The sequence below is a fragment of the Myodes glareolus genome, chromosome 7 (genome assembly GCF_982192425.1).
Source record: "Myodes glareolus chromosome 7, mMyoGla1.1, whole genome shotgun sequence".
Lineage (NCBI taxonomy): Eukaryota > Metazoa > Chordata > Mammalia > Rodentia > Cricetidae > Myodes > Myodes glareolus.
Window position 1 is genome coordinate 33,809,265 of NC_142032.1, and position 21,535 is coordinate 33,830,799.

The 21,535-nt window shown below is 41.8% G+C and overlaps 1 protein-coding gene across 5 annotated transcripts in view; it reads left to right on the plus strand.

Moving 5' to 3' along the window:
- Nucleotides 1-21,535, plus strand: part of Glis3 (GLIS family zinc finger 3) — a 442,586-nt gene that overhangs the window by 326,647 nt on the left and 94,404 nt on the right. For all 5 annotated transcript variants that reach the window (XM_048438769.3, XM_085693756.2, XM_048438771.3 and 2 more), the window contains 2 exons: nucleotides 14,639-14,800; nucleotides 18,697-18,807. In XM_048438769.3, coding sequence (XP_048294726.3) covers nucleotides 14,639-14,800; nucleotides 18,697-18,807 — 273 coding nt within the window. The remainder of the gene's footprint in view (nucleotides 1-14,638; nucleotides 14,801-18,696; nucleotides 18,808-21,535) is intronic.

A 21,535-nucleotide genomic window follows, 5' to 3' on the forward strand; every position in this document is an offset into this window, starting at 1 on the left:
CTGGGTGTAATTGCACCATAAGTATTTATTGAGGCTATTTATTCATCTCCCTGGTGGATAACTTTGTCAAAACCAGTTGAGATATTTCTCTGTGTACAGCTAGAATCTAGAAAAAACATGCATCGCATATACTTAGAAATTATAGAGAGTTTTAAAAATAGTGTTTGTCTTTAGACCTTAGAGTCTGATCTTTGAGTTGTTCTCATCTTTGATTGTTTCTTATTGTTCATTAGAACGATTTGGCAGGATGTGTAGCTGTTCTGAGTAGAGAGAGGGAAGAAAGAGGGGAGTGGGGTTAGGGGTGGAGGGCTTACATGCCTGTGTTAGAAATGCAAGACATGCTGCTGTATCATGGAAAAAACAAGCTGATAGGTCCATGAGGATCTTATAAGTGTATATGTGTGGGTGACTAAATTTGACCGTGGGGACAAAGAATGCTTTTTTCTTTTTTTAATAAAAGAGGTATTTCAGCTCAGATCTAAAAGATGCATGGGATTTAACTAGTCAAATAGGAGGAAACTATTTTTTCCCAGTAAAGGAAGGAAACAGCTTGTGCAAATGCCCCAAGGCAGGAAAGAACCACGTGCCTATGAGAAGCTATGGCTGGGGGAATAGGAGAGGTGAAGATGTGTAACAGGAGGTTTCTCTCTCTCTCTCTCACTAGTTTTTAAATAAACACTCAGAGGCTCATATTAATTATAAAAGTTTGGCCGATGGCTCAGGCTTATTGTTAACTAGCTCTTACAACTAAATTAACCCATTCTGTTATTCTCTATTTTACCATGAGGCTCATGGCTTGTTTGTTACCTCACATCTTGCTTCTCTGGCAGCTGCTGGCATCTTTCTGACTCTACCTTCTTTCTCCCCATATCGCTGTTTGGATTTCTCACCTAGCTATATTCTGTTCTGCCATAGGCCAAAGCAGCTTCTTTTTTAATCAATGGCAATAAAACACAATCACAGCCTATAGAGGGACTTTTTGCATCAGGGGTGATATAGGTGTTTCTGGAGAAAGACGAGGGGTATCAGGAAAGACCTCATGCACCATAGCAAGGTTTAAGGGATCTAGCTTCAAGGAACCTCTGGAGAATTTCATATAGAAGAGAACCTCATTGGATTTTTTTAAAAAAAAATTTCTGAAATTGATTCAGCAGTAATATGGCAGATAATCAAGTAAATGGGTCAAGGCAACAAGAAAGAGAACACTGTTGTAGACTGGAGGAGGTGGGTGGTGCGCAACCCCAGTAGTTGACATAAATGGAGGGTGCTCATGCGTGTGAGAATCTTGAGGATTTGAAAGGAAAGGTGGATGGGCGGGAGAAAGAGCATCTGAGGTGCTTTTCTGTGAGTGAGAAGCCAAGGTGGGGACAAGTCCCTGCTGAGGTTTATATTATGTCCTCTGAGGTACTGTGGAAACCTTGGAGAAGAGACATTGAATCGATGATGGGCCTGGAGCTGCGGGGACTCAGGGCGGGGCACTCTATGCCAGTGTTAGTTATGACAGCCGTGAGGATTAGAACACCATACACACGTGTGAAGGCATAAGTCACAAACACTCGCACACCAGTTTGGAATTATGATTAATAGAATGGTTAGTTATTTGAAGGGGAAAAACTTACAGGTTACCATCCCAGAAAACAGCCCTCTGCACGATCAGGAAAGGAGTCTAGGATCCAGAAGTGGAGCCAGAAGCCAGAGAGAAAATGGAGGACAGCCGTTGCTTTTTTAAAGAGAGAGAGACCATGCTCCAATGGGCTGGTACCACAGCGGCTATTGGCTGAAGGAGCGGAAGGAGCTCCCGCAGCACACATGCCTCTTGTGCCCAACAGTGGAAACAGTAACAGGAACCGCATTTGCTTTTCAAGAAGCTGGCTTTGGTCAAGTGGAATGAGAAGTACTGCAGCAAATATCTAGGTGGATCTCCCTGACAATTAAAATAAAAGAACATGTCTTTGGCTCCTGCTGGACTATAACAATGTTTAAAACCCCTTTCCTTTCTCTGTGTTAAGTTTACTTTACAGTATGTGTTGGTGAAGAAAGGTCAAATTTTGCTACTATGGATGAATTAATAGTAATTTCAAGACCACTATTTTTATTTATTGATTGATTCTTTTTAGAGCAATAAGTGTTTATGCTATATATAAATTCTTTCATTGTTTGGCTGAATGTACAACCTTAAGTCCTTCTACAATCATCTTGTTGATTCTTTCATCCCAGGTCTCACTTCACACTTGTGTCTTAGCAGTCAGTGTTTCTGAGTGGCTCACAGATGCACACCACATATTTTCCCCAAATTTGAGAACTATAGTTAGTTAAAAGAAAGAGCATGCCAAGAACATATGGCTCACGGTACTTTCTAGTCATAACTGATGGCTTAACTCTGTGCGTAGACTTTGATAAGGGTACTTGGTATAATTTAGGAGAGCTAGTCCTTGTGAATTTAAATTCCTAATATTTTCATTGTGTAAATAAAAAAAAATCATAAAAAGTGGAGTTGGTTATTAGAGTTCCCAGTTGTATTTTATATTGCCCAATCCTCCAGAATTTGCATTTCCTTTGGAGGGAATAGTGCGGTCAAAGGTCATAATTCTCCTTGGTGCCCTGCTGTCTACCAGCTGGATCACTTGGGCAAGTTAACTACATCTCTAGCCTATGTCCCCCTGAGATAGTTTAAATGAACACTGTCTCCATAGGCCTATGTATTTGAACCCTTGGTCCGCCGCTGGTAGCGCTGTTAGGAGGAGATGGTGGCCCTGTAGGGAAGTGTAGATGTGCTGGCAGAAGTACATTAGTGGAGGCAGGCTTTGAAAGTTTAGAGCCTTGTCTCACTTCCAGTTCACTCTCATTCTTCCTGCTTTTGGATGGGAGTGTGGTTGGCCAGTTTCCTGCTCCAGCCATTTGTTTCTGTGCCTTCCCTACCGTTATGGATGTCTTCTTTAGCACCATGAGCCAAAATAAGCTCTCTGTTCTAAGTTATTTTTGCTCATGGTGTTTTGTCACAGCAACAAAGAAAGTAACTAATACACCCCCCAACTTATTAAATACAGACAATAAGTACTAGATAGTTTAGGTACATAACAGACAACGATGCTGTACAGGCAGCACCGACTGTGAGTTTATATGTTAAGTACTTTCTTGCCAGCATTACTGGGGAAAGGTCACAGTTAAGTCTGGCAATGAGCTACAATAGCAGAGGACAAATTGCTTGATTCCTTTTACACTTTTGGAGAACGAGAAGCAAGGGTGGTATTCAGCAGCAGTCAACTGCATCGTGTCACCGAACCTAAAGCATCAGAAGTGATGGGGTATCCACATCCTCAGACTTGACAACCTGGGATTGGCTCTCATGGTGAAAGAAGTCAGTTTCATGTAAGTCCCATAGCCAAGAGGATTGAGCCCCCCCCCCTTAAAATTGTAGGGCTCAAAGTTTGTTGCATGCATGGCACTGTCTTAATACCTCAGAGGTCAGGAAAGGAGTTCATAGATTTACTGATAGTTTTTGTTACTTTGTTTGATTTTTTTTACACATTAATAAATCAAGGCACATGGCTCGAAGGGACAGGATGTGACAGCAATTCCCTCGATGACCAAGAAGGGAAGCTTCAGATACAGGATGGGGACCTAGAGTCATTTCAAGTCAGAAAGAGAGGGTACAGCAGGTGGGAACCATGAAGGGTTTTTCTGTTTGTCATGTGCCAGTCAGGCATGCATGGAACCACTTAGCCTTGAATGAAGAGGGACCAGGAGCACACACTGGTGAGGCAACCGAGTGAGTGGTTTCCTTGGACCAGTCTGGACTGTCTCAAGGGCCCTCAGTCCTAGGGCTGTGGGGCTGCAGGGGACATCACTCTGAGGTTTTCCCAAGGCAGGGTTCTGAGGCCATCCTCTCCCTGTCTGCTTCTGCGTAAGTGACTAGCTGTAGGTGGTTTTTTAGCAAGAGCTAGGGAATTTCTGTTTAAGCAATACATAATGGAAATCGATGACTTTATAGAAAAGCAAAGTCAGGAGGCCTTCCGTGCCACTCCCCCCCGCCGCCCCCATCATGTGCTGGAGGTTCTGCATTTGAAAGTGAAAAGACTTAAGACATAATTTTTTAATCCCATCTTTCCTGCCCACTTGCATTTCTTCCAAAGCTTGTCAGGGCCAGATCTAGAATAGCAGGAGCCATTAAAAATTTGGCATATTGCACTCTTGTTTTTTGGAATACACTCAGTGTGGGCCAATTTATGGTAAATTATTCTCTTCTCTTCTTGTGTGAATTTCCTCTTCTCTCTTGGCAATTTCCTGCTTGCTTCTACACCCCTGCACACAGATCTTAAACACAGCATGCGTGTGAACATACACGCGTGCACGAGAGCACACACATGCACATCTATTGTAGAGTCTGCATGGAATATGTGTGTGCAAGTGTTTCAGCGTGTGCCATGGCTGCATCCACAAGTACATACACACATATTTTGCACCTTTGCGCCTATATGATAAGCAAATTGGCTTCAACAATTTGTCTCAGAGGCTTGTATTGCTGAATGTATGTTAGCATACATTCCGTGTGAACCCGCAGACAGTTTCTCAGTCAAGAGATGACAGAATTCAGCAATCATTTTAGGAAACACCATAGTAAATAAATGTATTGCTTAGCGCTGTTAAACCAAGCATGCCAATTCTTAATGAAGCTGAAGGCAAGCAGTGACATGTCTCATCATTACAATCAAAGACTATTAATTACTGGGTAGCCAGGTCCATTGCCAATGAGAAATTTGGCTTGGAGGCTTTAATGACAAAACACTGTACTCTGAACACAGAGTCCCCAGCTATTATATGGTTAAGACCTGCGACCTAGGGTCTGAACTGCTGTCTTCCATTTAGAGAGGCTGACTGTAGGGTGGTTGACAGCATGGGAAATTGTTGGCCCTTTCCAGTGGGGATTCTTGACTCAGGGCAATTCAGGGCAAAGTCCTAAAGTTATTTTTCTTCATGAGAAACTCTGATGAGAGGCTGTTTCCTGGCATATTGCTGAGCATATTAGCTCAGTTTTAAAAGGGCAATTTAAAATAGTTTCTTTTCCTTTATGCGTGAGGAAGGCACACATTTATATGCCTTGAGTTATTATTGATAATAACGTGTTTCCAATGTGTTAGTATATGCTTAGCTCAAATTTGGAAAAGGGTGTGGTAGGAAAATAGTCCATTGACTCTACCAGTATTGCTGAAAATTTCTCAAAACATCAATAAAGGAGCTAATCCAGCACACACGCATGCACTCAAATAGAACCATATGTTGTAATTAGTATTTTCTCCACGTGGATAGATATTAGTTTAATTGAATATACATTTTGCAGTAGTTCTACAGGACATTAAATTCCAATATTTAAACCCCATAAATGCGTTTTACAGCTTTTAATAGGTTTGCTGTTTGATGTCATCTCAAGCAGTAACTGGTTCTCCCTAATTAAAAGGTCCTAATGAATTCACCACACAAGGAAGTCTAGGAAATCAATATGCTTTCTTACCAAGGGTTCATTCTCTCCATTTCATTTAACATTTATTTAGCAAATCATGTATGATCACTTTAAGTATAAGCACCGTACCTTGCCGGCAATAAAAAGATTAGTAAGACTCGGTCCCTTGGCCTCATAAAGCTCACAGCCAGTGAGGAAAAGGAACAATACAGTTAGTCTGCTTCTGCGTGCTGCTGGGAATAAGCCTTTCCTGGGTGGTGGGTGCCTGGGGGTGGGCAGATCCAGCCTATCCTGCTTAAAACAAAGGAGGAGGCTGTGCACTGTGACCAGCAGAGGGCGATGCAGGGGTAAAAGCATGCAGAAATATAAAAGGAACTTGGTTAATTAGGGGAGTGCACTAGAGCTAGAGGGTTGTGGGGCACAGGGAAGAGGGAGAGGGCCCTGTGACAAAGTGGTAAGGTTTAGGTCTCCCGACCCCTCTTCCCTTCTTTGACCTGCAGTCTCTCTAGCTCATGGTTTTGGATGCTGGTTTTTTTTTTTTTTAAAAAAAAACACCTTTTCTTTGTTTATTTCTTTCTTATTTCACCAGTCCGTGTTTGCCTTCTAAATATTGAAATGTATTTCTGAGACAAAACTCTCAGAGAACATATAAAATGTATTGCCTAAAATACATCCCATTGTTCACCTCTGCTCTTTAGTACACAGAAAATCCATGAACACATTGAAGCTGGCTGGGTTGTGACAATCCCATGGGATGTACTTGGAACACTGTAGGGTAGGATTGAGCCTGCTGTTTTCCTTGTGTCATCCACAGAGCCTAGGAAAGTGCTGGATGTTCAGAAGCCCGGCAACAGCACGCCCATTTGGGGAGTAGGGAGTTGGTCACTTCTGATTGTAGGGCCACATTAGTTGGTCACTGTTGACTTTTATGTTGAAGTTTGAAAATGTCTTTACCATAGAGAGGCAAAGTCTTTGAATGTTGCGTTTATTTGTTTGCTTCGTATGTATTTCAAAGTCTTGTGCTTGCATGCAACATAAGGAGCAGACTAAATGGAGTCTTCAACACATACTGAGTATCACATATTCATGTATCGCTGCCATGTCGGGAGACTGGATTTCAAGCGAATAATGGTGTCTGTGATTTCCTGAAATAAGGAAAACCTGGGAGCGTGGAGGTGGTGTAAACATCATTTTTGTGTTATTAGTGTTTGAGTGTCCATCATCAAGGGTAAAAATTACACCTAGCTATGTGGTACTTGGCAGTGCCTGCATAGAAAATTAAATAATTGCTTTTTAAATGCATTTATACACAAATAATTATAATACTCATAAATATATGTGTTATCCTGGCATATATTCAAAGTGCATTTATTGTGGTCTTGTCATTCCCTGAAGAATATATGTTCTTGTGAGCAGTCACAGATTGCATGAAGTTGTTGCCAGTAAATAATAACGGAATCTCCACACAACCAGGTTTTCATTGTTTACTTGGTCAAAGAAATAGTAATTTGTTTGAAGTACAATTTTATTACATTGTATTGTTACAACATAAAATTCGTACATACATACATATACACATGTATGTGTGTGTTTAGATGTATGTATGTGCTTTTATTTGGTGAGGAGCTGGGAAGGGCCGCATCATACATCTTACATAGCTGTGTTTCTTCCACTTTGCCAGACTCCTTTTGTAGCTGTGTATATAATGCTCGTGATGAGGTTCCGTTTGACCCCAGTTCCTTTCAGTTGTTATAAACCAGACATGATAATTTCCATAAAAATTCAATATGGTTCAGTTGTTGGCACAGAAGTGACATATTTTTCCCCACATTGTCACATGGACTCTCAAGAGTCATTTTCCCAGCTTCTTTTAATTTCTTTTGCTGCCTCGTTTAGGACACCCTCTTAACATCAACTGTTACCCATGGTCGAAAATGGTCAAAGGCAATGAGTCGCCTTAAACCAATAAAAATCATACACATATGCTCATGTGGGTGACCTTTGTTTTATGCAGATTTCTTAGTGATCAAAAAACAAGAAGTGCAACATGCCAGGAAGGAATTTATGAGCTGGTTAATAGATTCATTTCACACACCAGAATAACAAGGAAGGAACAATGACTGGAATCTAGTACTGCTTCGGAAAACATTACTGAATGGGTTTTATATTAATTCTGTAAGATTTTTAATAGTTCCAGAAAGTCTCGATAAATGAGAACCATAGGCCACTTAGGGATGCTGGATGAGTGGCAGACACACGCTGACGCGGGGACTCACTGAGGCCAATGCCATAGCTGCTTTGCCCCTTCTGCTGCTGGTCTTAGTCAGCCCTAAAGGGTTGCCATGGGCAGCCAAGAGAAGATCTCCTTAGATGCCAGGAGCCTTTGAAAGCCTTGCCTGAGTAGCCTTGAACCAAAGACAATTTTAATGGTGACTTTCAGTGATTTTCCGATGAGGACACTGTTGCTCTGCACAGAGTGTAAAGTCACATTTTTCCATTTAGCAGCTGAAGGTAACACAGACACCTGTGGATACAGAGCTGGGGACAAGAGAGTGACCGAGCTGTAAATGTGAGTAAGGATATGCAGAACGTGTCCTCTGTCTTCCTTGGACATTCACTGGTCTGGAGCAGAGGAACCAAGTGTCTCTTGGTGAACAAGACACAGCCTCTTTCTAACACTTTCTGTAGACTGTACTTTGATGATAGGTTCATGAAGTATCCCAGACACTTGCATCTCCAATTATAATCTCTAAGAGCATTGAACATCTGTTGGTGTTACCTTGGAGACAGAACCCCATGGAAGGCCCAAGGTGTGCATCTCGAGACTTCCTTGTGACTCACATGAGCAAAAAGTTGAGAAGATTCTCTGGAAGGAAACTTCCAGAAGCAGATGTCAGCTGAGTGTATTCGTCAGAGTTCTCGCTGCTTCTCAACTGTGTGAACTGGACCTTTTCACTTTCCTGGGCTCGCTCTTTTAGAGTCACAGGGGAAATCTTACACCGTTTGAAGGCAAGCAGTTAATCCGAAGGGACTTGACCTCCTAGACTTACTATGGAAGTTGCCTGGGCTGTAGTCAGGGCATCAGAAATGTTTGCTGACTTTTCCATGGAAGCTTCTCATCTCTAGTGTCTCGGGTGGTATTCTGAGATCAAAACTAACACCTAATTCATTGGCCAGTTATTACTGCATATCACAGTGGCAGCCAACACTAATGGGATTAATTGGTCTTGACTGGTGGAATTGTAAAAGCGCATACCTCCCAAGGTCATAAACACCAAGCCATAATTGAAATCAAATGTATATTTTTAAAAAGCCTGTCCAGCATCATAGACTCCTTTCTGTTTGGGTTGTGTTGATATTAGCAATAGTATAGAAACCTGGTCAAGAAGATTTGCTTTTATTCCTGCTCTCAATGCAAACTTGTACTTCTTGGCACTCCAAGTAGCTGATTAGAGGAGGGGATAATATTCAGCGTGATTATTAGTTACACATATGGAATAAATCCCATTTTAATGGTGTCTAATGAGCCTTTCATTTCTAGAACCTTACACAAAAGCTTCTAATAGAAAGAGAAAGTAATATTTCAAAGGTCATCTGAATGTTACTGAATGTCAACAATCCGTAATCAAGCCAATATATATTGATGGTGATTGCAGTCCAGTCTGATTCTTTAAATATGAGATAATTTTCTAAATTAGCAAAGTGATGCAATCTAAGGTTCTTTCGGTTTGTAAGAACGTGAAAATGTCTAATTAAAGTTTGTTACTTAAAACCAGCATTGGAGAGATTTTTCTTGGAGTGAGGCTTCATGCCATGAAGTATTTCCAAGGCCCATGAGATTTCAAGTTCTCTCTCTGAGAATCTAATGCCCTGGTCTCCCACATGCCTGTAATTCTGCTGAAATGAACAAGTGGAAAACATGGCTTCCTCCCAGTATTTTCTCTCAATGGGAGGCTGTAAAGGGCAGTTCCCATGGTAGGTGGTTCACTAACCAGACAGCGATGGTGAGAGCTGGTGGGCACACCTAGTGTGGAACCAGACATCTACCTGGTGGCATCTTTGTCAGCTGTAGTTTGAAGAATCTCTGGTGAGAGATTGGCATCCTGGGAGTTCTGTCTCGGTTGCCTTGGGAATGATGACATTCCTCTCTACCTTGGAGTGGTGATACCCCTTTTCAGTCTTAGGATAGCTGCTGCAATACACATTCAGGTGACAGGCTAAAGTAGAAATGGTGGGTGCTAAAAAAAACAATTTCTTCCTGCCCATGTGGTTTGCATAAGGAGACGGAGAATGACTGCAGCCTAGGTGGCGTCTCCGAGAGCACCGGCTCCCACTTGGGCATCTCCGAGAGCACCGGCTCCCACTTGGGCATCTCCGAGAGCACCGGCTCCCACTTGGGCATCTCCGAGAGCACCGGCTCCCACTTGGGCATCTCCGAGAGCACCGGCTCCCACTTGGGCATCTCCGAGAGCACCGGCTCCCACTTGGGCATCTCCGAGAGCACCGGCTCCCACTTGGGCATCTCCGAGAGCACCGGCTCCCACTTGGGCATCTCCGAGAGCACCGGCTCCCACTTGGGCATCTCCGAGAGCACCGGCTCCCACTTGGGCATCTGTGAGAGCACCGGTTCCCACTTAGGCATCTCCGAGAGCACTGGTCCCCACTTACACAGATGGGCCATATACCTAAAGTTTGGGTTCTGTTGTGGGGTCAGAGAATCCATGCTTCTGGCAAGTTCCCTGAGGATACTGATGCTGGTCTGGGAAGCATGGCTCTGATTACCATTGCTCAGGGTCTACCAGTGTATGACCTGCCCTGCCATCCATACTGCCTTTCACTTTCATCATCTTTGCTTGAATAAACATTGAGTTGTATTTATTTTGCCTCCTATCAGCTACAGTGGAGCATGTTCATAGGGTTTGTTCACAGAGCAGATACTATTTAGATCAAATTAATAGCAAGGAGAAGATATTTAGCGTGAACTAAATACTCAGTGAACTTCAGACCCTGTTTCTACTGTCCCAGCTCCATTATTGCCCTGTGTGTTTGCGGTTCTTTCCTCTTTCTTAAAATCTTATTTTAGTCCTTCCTCTTCTCGCTGGCACTCTTAAGTTTGATTGTAGTTGTTTTTTTTTCCTCTCTCATCTTCCTATTTTTGAGTTAAGGACAAATCAGAAGGTGTGATTCAATTTTGAGTTACTAGCCTTTGGATTCATGGCTTCAGAGCCAATCCAAGAAGGAAGGGACCTGAAAGGAAGTGTTGGACCACAGCAAGGATGCAGATCAACCAGTTGGCAGTGCATAGCCTAGGTCTCTAGTTATGTCTTGGACTGTGAGAACCACACTGAGCAAATGTGAATCAAACTCAGGAAATATCCCTAATCGTGCTGATTTCCCTATATCCGGTTTCAACACTTTCAATAGCTATGTAAAAGTCATGAAAAAGAATCTCAGAGGATTAAAAGGCATTCATTTGCCCAAACTCTCCAAGAATCCAGTCTTAGCTGTTTGAGATTTCTTTTATTAATTTTCTTCCTTCCTTCCTTCCTTCCTTCCTTCCTTCCTTCCTTCCTTCCTTCCTTCCTTCCTTCCTTCCTTTCTTTCTTTTTTGAAGCCCGCCTAAATGTTAACTTATTTTTGAAGCATTTTCCTTTAACCAGACTTGTGAATGCTGGGGTGAAAGTGCCTTAGGAAGAGGAAGTTCTTGCACTGAATTCCAGGGTTCTTCCCATAGTGGATGATAACTCTTCAATATACAATGTTCACTTTCAAGTTCCATCCAGATGCCATTAGAGCAACAAATGGCATCTCCTTCCTCTCCAGAGTCCCCTGACCACCCATTCTAGTGGCTCTGACCCACTTGGTGTTAGCCCCCATACCAAGCCCTCTGCCATGCTGTGAGGACCTGGATCCATAGATTCTTCAAGAGAGCTGCACGTGAGTGGCTGGTGTCTATTAGGAGCTCCTGCCTTCCAAGGACAGGCTTTACTCATACAGTTCAGTGCGGGCAGTCGTACCTTCTGTCTCTGTTTCCCCTGTAGATGTGACGTACTTCTCTCTGTCTGCTGGCTACTCTTGTAGAGGGAGCATCTGACATCATCTAGAGTTTCATTATTTTACAGATTATCTTCTTGCTGTTTTATTCTGATGGAGGAGGGTTAACTGTCTATGTGTTACTTTCATTGGTTAATAAAGAAACTGCCTTGGCCTTTTTGATAGGCCAGCCCTTAGGTGGGTGGAGTAGACAGAACAGAATTGTGGGAAAAAGAAAGCAGAGGCAGTCAGTCGCCATGACTCTCCTCTCTGAGACAGCCACAGGTTAGAATCCTCCCGGTAAGCCACCACCTCGTGGTGCTACACAGATTATTAGAAATGGGTTAATCAAGATGTGAGAGTTAGCCAATAAGAGGCTGAAACTAATGGGCCAAACAGTGTTTAAAAGAATACCGTTTCCGTGAAATTATTTCGGCGTAAGCTAGCCGGGATCTGGGTGGTAACGCAGTCCGCCTTTCCGTTGCTCCTCACCACTACATTATTCTATCTGGATGCCCATGTTGTCCTTCAGCCTTGCTACATTATGGGGTTTGGGTATTTTGTTTCTCACAGGAACCTGGAATGCCATGGTTTTTTTTAATTGGTTGTACAAATAGCAATAATAGCAACCAGTTCAATTCTAATTCTAAAAAGACATTTAAATGGGCATTGATTATAAAGGATGAGGAATTGCTAGCTGCATATACCTTATATGTGACCACGTGGACAGTCTGAACCATCCAAGCACATAGCTGGGTTTCTCATTCTATGATAGGTGTGCGGAAAGTATCTTATGCATCTTGGATTCACAGAAACCCAAGATTCACAGTGTTATGTGAGCTATCACTGTTCTCCACTTTCTCATCAGTGCCAAAACAGTGCAGCTTTCTCTGTAAGATTTGAGGTGACTGTAGAATTAACGAGAGATTGCGTCCCACCTAATTCTGGGTATGTACCACTGGACCTGGCCCCAGAATGGCATCTTCTCTACAAAAGAGCCTTGCTGAGAAAGAGGCTACAGACTCAGCATGTCCAAAATCACAAGCTCATTTCAGAGCTAAGTGTGCTCGCCCAGGTAATTCCAAGCAAAATAAACTAGGCTCCAGAACTTTGCTCTGATTCTTCGTTCAGAGTGAACATTAAAAGGACACATTTGCTTGGCAGAGATCTTTTAGCTATGAATTAGGAGTTAAATTTGAACTCTTTGATCCTTAAGCTTGAGACGTATTGGAAAATGTGCAGAAATAAGGCCCCATAAACTCCCGAACTGCCCCCTCCCTCAGCAGTGTGGCATTATGTACCCTTGGCTGTAAAATTGCCCCTCCTCCAGTAGTGTGGCATTATGGATCCTTGGCTGTGAAACTGCCCCTCCCCCAGCAGTGTGGCATTATGGATCCTTGGCTGTGAAAAAGTCGTCAGCTTTGTCAGCATTCTCCCTTCATTTGGGCTAAATTTACTCTTTATGTGAAATAGAAATCGGGAAAACACTGAAAATTATTTTAAGCAAAATATCAAAATCGAAATAAACCAACATATGTCTGTGAGACATGTATAACTCTCAATCAAAAATAAGTGCAACTTTCATAAATTTCTTAAAATACTCCAGCGTGCAGAGTGTGATCAACTTAAGTGGATGGAGTTGTGGCAGAGCCGGCTCTTCTTTCTGCTTAGTTCATCCTTTACTTACTGACGAGATTTCCAACCGCCAAAACCTTCACAGCCGGTGCCCTCCACCTTCTGTGGTCGCCAGTGAGGGAACCAAGGTAGTGTGCGAGATCCTTGCAGCGCATCTAAGCAATGTCAACTAGTTCCAAATGGAAAGAGTCCTTCTCCTGCCCTCCTTCTCTATATCCGTGTCTGTCTGTCCTGTTCCTCCTTCATTCCTCTAGAACATGCCCATCAAGATTTAATCATTGTAAGCATGCCATGCTTTTGTTTCCCATATCCCTAACATGACTTGCTGATGAGAGCCTTAGTGGAATTAAATGTGTTAAAGTCGCATAAATTGTCTAGGGCTTTGTACAAAAATGACTTCGCCTCACTTTTATCCTTTACTTACAGACTTTCTCCAACACATTTCCTTACTGTCTCTTTAAATGTTAGCATCATTGAGACCCAATAACGCTAACTGATAATTTGCCCATGGAAGTTATTAAATTAATGCTACTCGCAATATGTTTTGTTTTTGTTTTGGTTTTGGATTTTTTGTTTTTTGTTTTTTGAGACAGGTTTCTTTGTAGCTTTGGGGCCTGTCTTGGAACGAGCTCTTGTAGACCAGGCTGGCCTCGAACTCACGGAGATCCGCCTGCCTCTGCCTCCCGAGTGCTGGAATTAAAGGTGTGTGCCACCACCACCCGGCCCACTATGTATTATTAACAAACTACAAACACAAACATGCATTTAAAAATTACCAACCTCTTATCTTTCTCTTATTCATGTCTAGGTAGTGGAATTTCTGAAATAATAGTAATAATAATAATGGTTACTTTATTTTGAATGAATTAGCACTAGTTAGATTCTGTATCTCCTAGTTCCCTTTCAAAAGCATTTGGAAAACTCACTCAGCTTGGCATTACCCTGCATGTTAACATTGGCCACTAACTAATTTGGAAGTTTAAAAACCTGAACAAATATTTAAGGATGTGTCTCATTAACTTGATCTAGTGGATATTTGCTCTCCTCATCCTATATTCTTGGACCTCTCTTGTCTTGTTTTTCTGTCGTGTATCATTCTGATTTCTCCCGTTTGTTTCAATAGTTGTTAAAAGTTTCTTCCTTCCAAGTTCCTTCAATGTAGACCAATTTGGAAACAGAAAAGTGTGTTAATTTTTTTTAATAAATCTTTAAGATACACATTACTATGTTTCTATTGATTGAGCCAGATGGCTCTCAGTGAGTTGTCTCTGACATAAGTAATCACAGAAACCAGTTTGGGACCAAAATCTGGTATGGAACATGGCATGTATATGCTGTGGAAAAGATGCAATTCACATAAACATATGGGTATTTTTAGCAGCAGTATTTGCTACTGTTTGGATTGAATTTCATCTTTCTGTTAGCGAAGTACAGACTAATGGTTGTTTTTCTCCTCTCATCTCAGGCATTTGTGGTCCTTCTCAATCACTAAAACTTGTTTTCTTTGCACAGTTTGAAGGATGCAAGAAGGCCTTTTCAAGACTTGAGAACCTCAAGATTCATTTGCGGAGCCACACGGGGGAGAAGCCATACCTGTGCCAGCACCCGGGCTGCCAGAAGGCTTTCAGCAACTCCAGTGACCGTGCCAAGCACCAGAGGACGCATCTTGACACTGTAAGGATGGCAGGGGCTTGCCACCTTCCAGCCTCAGCTGTGCGTGCCAAAGGGCCCCTCTGATGGTAGGATGGTGGAGGCGTTTGCTTTATGGCCTGCAGGTCACAGGGGCAGTGCCAAGCACAGCAGAACACAGTGAGGTTCCCACAGAGGTGCCCTGTGTGGCTGCTTCATTTTTTTTATTTTTAATGTTTGTGGTTATGAATTAAGCTACATATTAGAATTTTCTGGGGTCAAGGGGTTCTTTAATCCCTTCGCTGTAGCGTTTCAGGGTCTATCATGCAGTAGATGTTGGCCCACAGAATGGCTCCTAGAGATGATTAAAGTAATTATTAATACATCAGGCTTGTACCAAAATAGACAACATTATACAACTGGGAGGACTGTGACATACAGTGTTTATGTGTTGACCCTGGTTCTTGGCCTCCTGACCTCACTTCTCCGCCAGCGTGGTGTTAACATGAATCTGGTCCTGTGCTTTAGAAACCATCTGTTATTTACACCTGCAAATGATCTGAAAAGACAGAACAGATCTTCTCTCGAGTTCATTTCATACATGCCTTTTCTGCGTTAGCAGCCACACATCCATTTTTATCAACCTTATGAGAACAATTGAGATTTTATTTTCACACCCTTAACTCCCTTAATGCGGCTTCATTTTGCTCCTCACAAATGCTGTCTCTCTATAACTTTTGTCTTTTATTTCCCCCATTATGTAGATAACACCCCTGTGCGCTCTCAAGCTTTGATGCCGTTTTCTTTATGGGAGGCCAGGTAGATGCTGTGTAATTTCACTTCACTTGACAAAGCTGTTGGGATAAATGTATTAACCACATCACGAATCTCTTATCCCACGTTCTTGCAAATAATGTATTCATGACAGTACTTTCTCAGTGTTAACGTTCTGATGTCTATTATTAAACTACACCAGAGCATGAATTTTGAAAAGATACTGTTATTTCTACACACCTTCTCATCCATATTTAAGATTTTTCTGATGTTATAGTTGACATATTTATTACATTTTGTATTAGTCTCTATTAGTCATATTTGTAGAAGTCATTTTAGCTATGTGTGTCATATAACCTCTCTAAACAGAATTGCCTAATATACACAGATGTAATGGTTTGTCTGGTAAACACCTGAAACATAGTTAACACAATTTGAGCAAACAATAAACCTTTACTGCTTTAGCCAAATTGAGTTTATCTATTTGTTCAGGACCAATTGAATAGAATTTTACATAAATATTTGAAAAGTGCTGAAATTTTCCAACATAACAAAAATACAAATAAATTATGTTAAATGTCCTATTTTGTTGTATCTGAAATGGCCTTGGTACAATCCAGTGTATTTTCCAGTTTGTCATGAAACCTCATCATAGAAGCGTGACCATTCATAAAACAAGATTGTCTTGAGGAATTGTTCCAGTTAGTCACTTCTCCGTAGGTTCAAAGCCATCCTTGAGGAAATGTGTTGCTTTTCAGCAATACCCTTCTTTGACATTAATTTTCCTAATCAGACAGAATATTTTATAATGTAATTTCAGCAGTAAGCATGTATAGACCTTTAAAAACTTTTAAATAAAGCTGCATAAGATGATGATTTTATGAACTGAACTCAGTGTAACATCTCTTCAAACTTGGTCATTTTATCTTGTTAAAAATGATTTTCTCTATTTCACCTGTTAAAATTGTCATTTTCCCTTAAGATCCAAACTGTCTCCTATTCAAATGTTTACTTCCTTTAACAAATTGGTAAACCCTTTAAGAGAATAGAGAAACGAAATGCTTGTTTTCCAAAGCAAACCAGCTGCTTGAAGAATTTATAACTTAAATTTAGGTTCCTCTCCAGTAACCACTCCATATATGAAAGCTGTCAGGATTTTAGGATAAAGGTATCTTTTTCAACTAAACAGATTCTTTACTCGGGAAAATGGTTTTCCCACAAAGATTATTCAGTTCATTATAAGAACCCTGAAAGTTTTTTTATTAATACATGTGTCTATTAACATCTTAATGCTAAATAAGAGAAGTAATTGCTCAGGACGGCTGGAAAATAATGAAAGGCCTCTTTTGTTGGAGTATAGTGTGACACGTAAAGCTTAGGTAATCAGAGATAAAATGATAGGCTAGCACTCCCGTCCTCATCAGAGCTGATTGGGCATCCTGGCCTCAAGTAGCATACTCAGTCGGGAAGCCTCAAAGACATTTGGTAGGAATGGTGTGTATTAGGCTTTCTCCAAGAATATTTTAAATCAACTGTTTGATGGCATTCCCAAGCCTGTTTACAGTAGCATAGATTTCTAGGGCACACCGGTGTTCGGAAGCCTTCTTCTATCTAGTTCCCTCTCCTGCTCAAACTCGAGTGTGAGCTCCTACTGCAGCCACTCCTAAGGCTAGATATTGGCTGCTTGCTCCCCTGAGGTGAAGGCAGAGTAGGGAAGGCTAGGTCAGCAAGGATGAGTGAACTCAGAAAAGATTCCCAGGTTCAACCGAAATCTTTGTTCCCTGATGGAAACTTCTTAACAAGTGCCTTTCGCCAATAATTGCTCACTTAAAAAAAAAAAAAAAACTGTGAGTTAAGGGCCTGGTTCTTATTCATCCACCATTTGTTGATAGCGTTTCATAGAATTTAATACAGTGCCCAGCACATCCTGGCAGCATAATCTTAGGTCATTCAGTCAATCAAAAATAAGCCAATCAAATCCAATGTTCAAATTGGACATTTCAAATGAAATGACATACCGTGGCTTTGTCTTGTTCTTGGAACGAGAAAAATGGCAAAATGTCAGTGAGTTCTAAATATTTCTCCCAGCAAACAAATAAGAAAGTGCACCTTCACTCAGGCAATGAAATGCACATGAAAGCAAGAGCACAGCAGAGTGAGAGCAGCCATGGTGTGCTCTTGTCCTTAGCACAGCAGGCATCCACAGAAGACTCCCACTGAGAGAAGATTCCAGATCTTCCTCTTTATTTTCCCATGCAGGCCCAGGTCTCATTTTCCACAGCAGATAATAATTAATTCATCTTGTCTATACAATTACTCCTGGTTTTTTAAGTTCTTGGAATAGACAGCAGATTTTGGTTTAGCTTGCAGCCAAAGTCATTGTCTCCCAACCCTTGATAAGCAGTAATAGATGGTGATGTGGTGTTGACATCAGGATGGATTAGAGTTGTTCCTTCCCTCCCACCCAGGTCATGCATTCATTTTGACCTTAGGTGCCAAGCACATGGAGACAGTCCTCACGTTTCCATATATTTCTCATCTCTCTGCTGCACAGCTAATTGGAAGGGGCAAATGCACCCTCGTCCCTCCACTAAGGGCTCATTCATGTCACTCAGCCTTGCCTTCTCTGTGACTAATAATATTACTGTTTCCTCTGGCTGATTTTCATGTGTCTGTGGTTTGAGACCTACTGTTTCTTGCTCACTTTATACTAATTTTTCCTTCTTAATTCTTTCCCTCTTTCTGAATCAGGTACCCTCTGAACCATACCCAGTCTTTTCTGGACTTTTCTACAGCTTCTTTACCTGCACCCTTAAAGAATCTGTTTCCTATTTCTGACAGTACCAATGATTTTCTCAGGAGAGTCACTGTAAGTATAACTTTCATGTTAAAAATTCTTCAAGAGATTTTATGGTTACACTGCAATGTAAGTTAATGTCTTCAAAAATCAAGGCTATTGCATCTCCGTGGGGGCATTTTGGAAGTTGACTGTTCTCATCCCCGTGATGCAGAATTCCTGGGCGTCCTAATTAACATGCATGAGTATTACCCTGCGTTTGACACCTGTCGTTTGGTAGCAGTTCATGCTCTGAGCAGTCTGAGTAAAGCATGACCCTGTGACCTTTATGACTTAACCACAGCTTGCTCTTTCTCTCTTTCTCGTTCAGAAACCTTATGCTTGTCAAATTCCTGGATGTACAAAGCGCTACACCGATCCAAGCTCCCTAAGAAAGCATGTGAAAGCGCATTCTTCCAAAGAGCAACAGGCAAGGAAAAAGGTAAGATTCAAAGAGAATTGTCGAGGAAAGACATGTTTGAATTATTCTTGCAGTCACAGCATTTTGGTGGGGCATTGGAACCCTTTGACTTTGAAGATATCCTGTGCTTGATACTGAGGAGGGGCGTCTTCCCCTGAGGCCTCAGCAAAGCTGTGGTTGGCACAACTAATATAGTCGTGTAAAACTTTCTAGGGAAACTTGCAGAGAAAATTAATACCAGCCACCAACTCCAGGAAATGTTAATAACAAAAGGCTTTTATGGAAATTTCTGGAAGCTTTTTCTGGAGAAACACTTTTTCACAATATTACCAGTCAGCTCAAGTAATTTCGGCTCTAATGAAGAACTTGGGTGACTCCCTAGGATTTGAGGAGAGCATTCCCTATGGTTGTCTTGACGATGGTTGGTAGGCATGGTGTATGAGATCAGGGCCAGAGGGGAAAAAGTACCGAACCTGAATGGACTCTGACATCAGTGAGGGATTAATGCAAATTTCAAAATCTCCAGGTATTATGGTGTCACAGATTCAGAATAAATGTCAAAGGTCATCCAACTAGCCTTTTCTTCTTTTCCAATTAGTGCTTCAAGAATGTTCACACAATCAAGACCACTCTTCCTTAATATGAGGCCAAAGCACATTTTCATACAATGAAAGTCCTTAACAATCTCTAAAAATGCCCTATGTGTTCCCACACATGTGAGCATCATTGTTGTCTCCATAGGGAACAATAATATTTCATGCCACGACAGTAAGGTCTGTGAAGGTGCCTTCATCTTACGTTATTAGTAAAACCTCACTTATTGGGGACAACTTGCAGGGAGAGAGTTGTCAGGCTGAGAATGAAAACTCTTTCTCACCTAGAAGACCGTGATTTTCCAAAATGAATATAATTCATTCCCTTGAGTTTATAAGATACAGATAATGACAAAGTCAACAGACGGTGATCCTGCTACAGGATCCAATCATGATCATGTGCTATTTTAAGAGGAAGCACTGTTCTTTCAGTTTGATAATTTTATTCACATTAAAGAAAATCCCTTTGCTTTCCTGACTTCAAGTCCTATTCAAACCATGCCAAGTGATTCTAGATAATAATTTATTTGTATTCCAAAATACTGAGATTTAAATATATTTCTAGAGAAAAAAAATTACAGTTGATTTACAAGACTGGTTTTGTAAGTAGTTAGTGTATCTGTCAAACCATGCATCTGAGTGTTTTCCTTCTCAAAAGGGAGACTTGGTCAAGGATGTCTGTATATCAGCCCTCAGCTGGTACTCAAGCTGGCAGCGCCTCAAGACAGAAGAGAATGCAGTATCAAAAACCTATAGAGAATTTCCCAACAGCAAATATCAAATCCCGAAGAAGTATGAAAAAACATACTTTTGACTAGAAGCCAGTGACCGTAAAACCCTTGCCACAGGTTAACACTCCCTTAATTTTGTTATAAAGTCCCTTAGATGAATCGGGTAACCAACTCAATACCAATGAACCACTAAACGAGCCAAGTTCCAACACGTTTCTGCCATGGACAGAAGATCCTAGTTTGTTTAGACAAAGCTTGGGAACTGGATAGAGCTCACTGGTGAAGTGCTCACACTGAGAGCATGAGGACCAGACTTCACACACTGAGGGATAAACCATCTGTGGTGGCATGTGCTTGTGTGTTGATAATCTGCGTGTGGTGGCACGTCCATCGGTGTGGGGGCATGAGCATATGTGTGGATGAGCCACCTGTGATAGCATGCACATGGGTGTGATAGCATGCCCATGTGTGTGGTAGCATGCCCATGTGTGTGATGGCATGCGCATGTATGTGGTGGCATGAGCATTTGTGTTGATAAGCCACCTGTGGTAGCATGCACATGGGTGTGGTAGCATGCCCGTGTGTGGTGGCATGCCCATGCACGTGGTGGTGTGTGCATGAGTTGATAAACCACCTGTGGTAGCATACTTATGTGTGTGTGGCATGTGCATGTGTGTGGTGGCATGTACATGTGTGTGGTGGCATGTGCATGTATGTATTGATAAGCCACCTGTGGTGGCATGCCCGTGTGTGTGGTGGCATATACATCTGTGTGGTGGCATGTGCATGTGTGTTCACTACTTGAGAGGTGGACATAAAAGCAAAGTGGACAGCTCCTGAGGAAAATACTCGAGGCTGACTTCTGGCCTCTCCCCACAGGTGTGCACACATGTGGACCCACCTACACGTGGATATGCATATAAGCCCACACCCACCAAATAGTCCATAAAAACTCAATTATGAAATGACTTGGGAGACAGTAAACTCCGTGTCTCAGAAGGTTTGGAAGGCTAGTCTGGCCAGCTAGTGACAGTATTGTGTGAAGTTCATAGAGCACAGCAGAGAAAAGTAGACCCTGAAACTTTAAGATATGATTGTGTTTACAGATCCCTTGCAACTGTCGGCAGGCAGTCTAGTTAACAAAGGCAGGGTTTTCAGAAGCCTGGCGATCTCGTGTCAGACATTGAAGCTCTCCCTTAATTTTGATTTATGTAAAGTGAAGGAGTCCCTCTCTAATGTGCCCACCTGTTTTGTACAAATGGATAAATCAAATTTAGGTGGCTTTCTTTGTTGAGCTCTCAGTAACAATTTACAGTGTTTACTTTCCAAAAAGTCGCTTCTCAATCTGTGATGGTTAATTCATGAAATTAAAATGATGGAAGTTTCTTCATTTAAGAAAAGAGGCAGTGCCATTCCCAAGAGAAG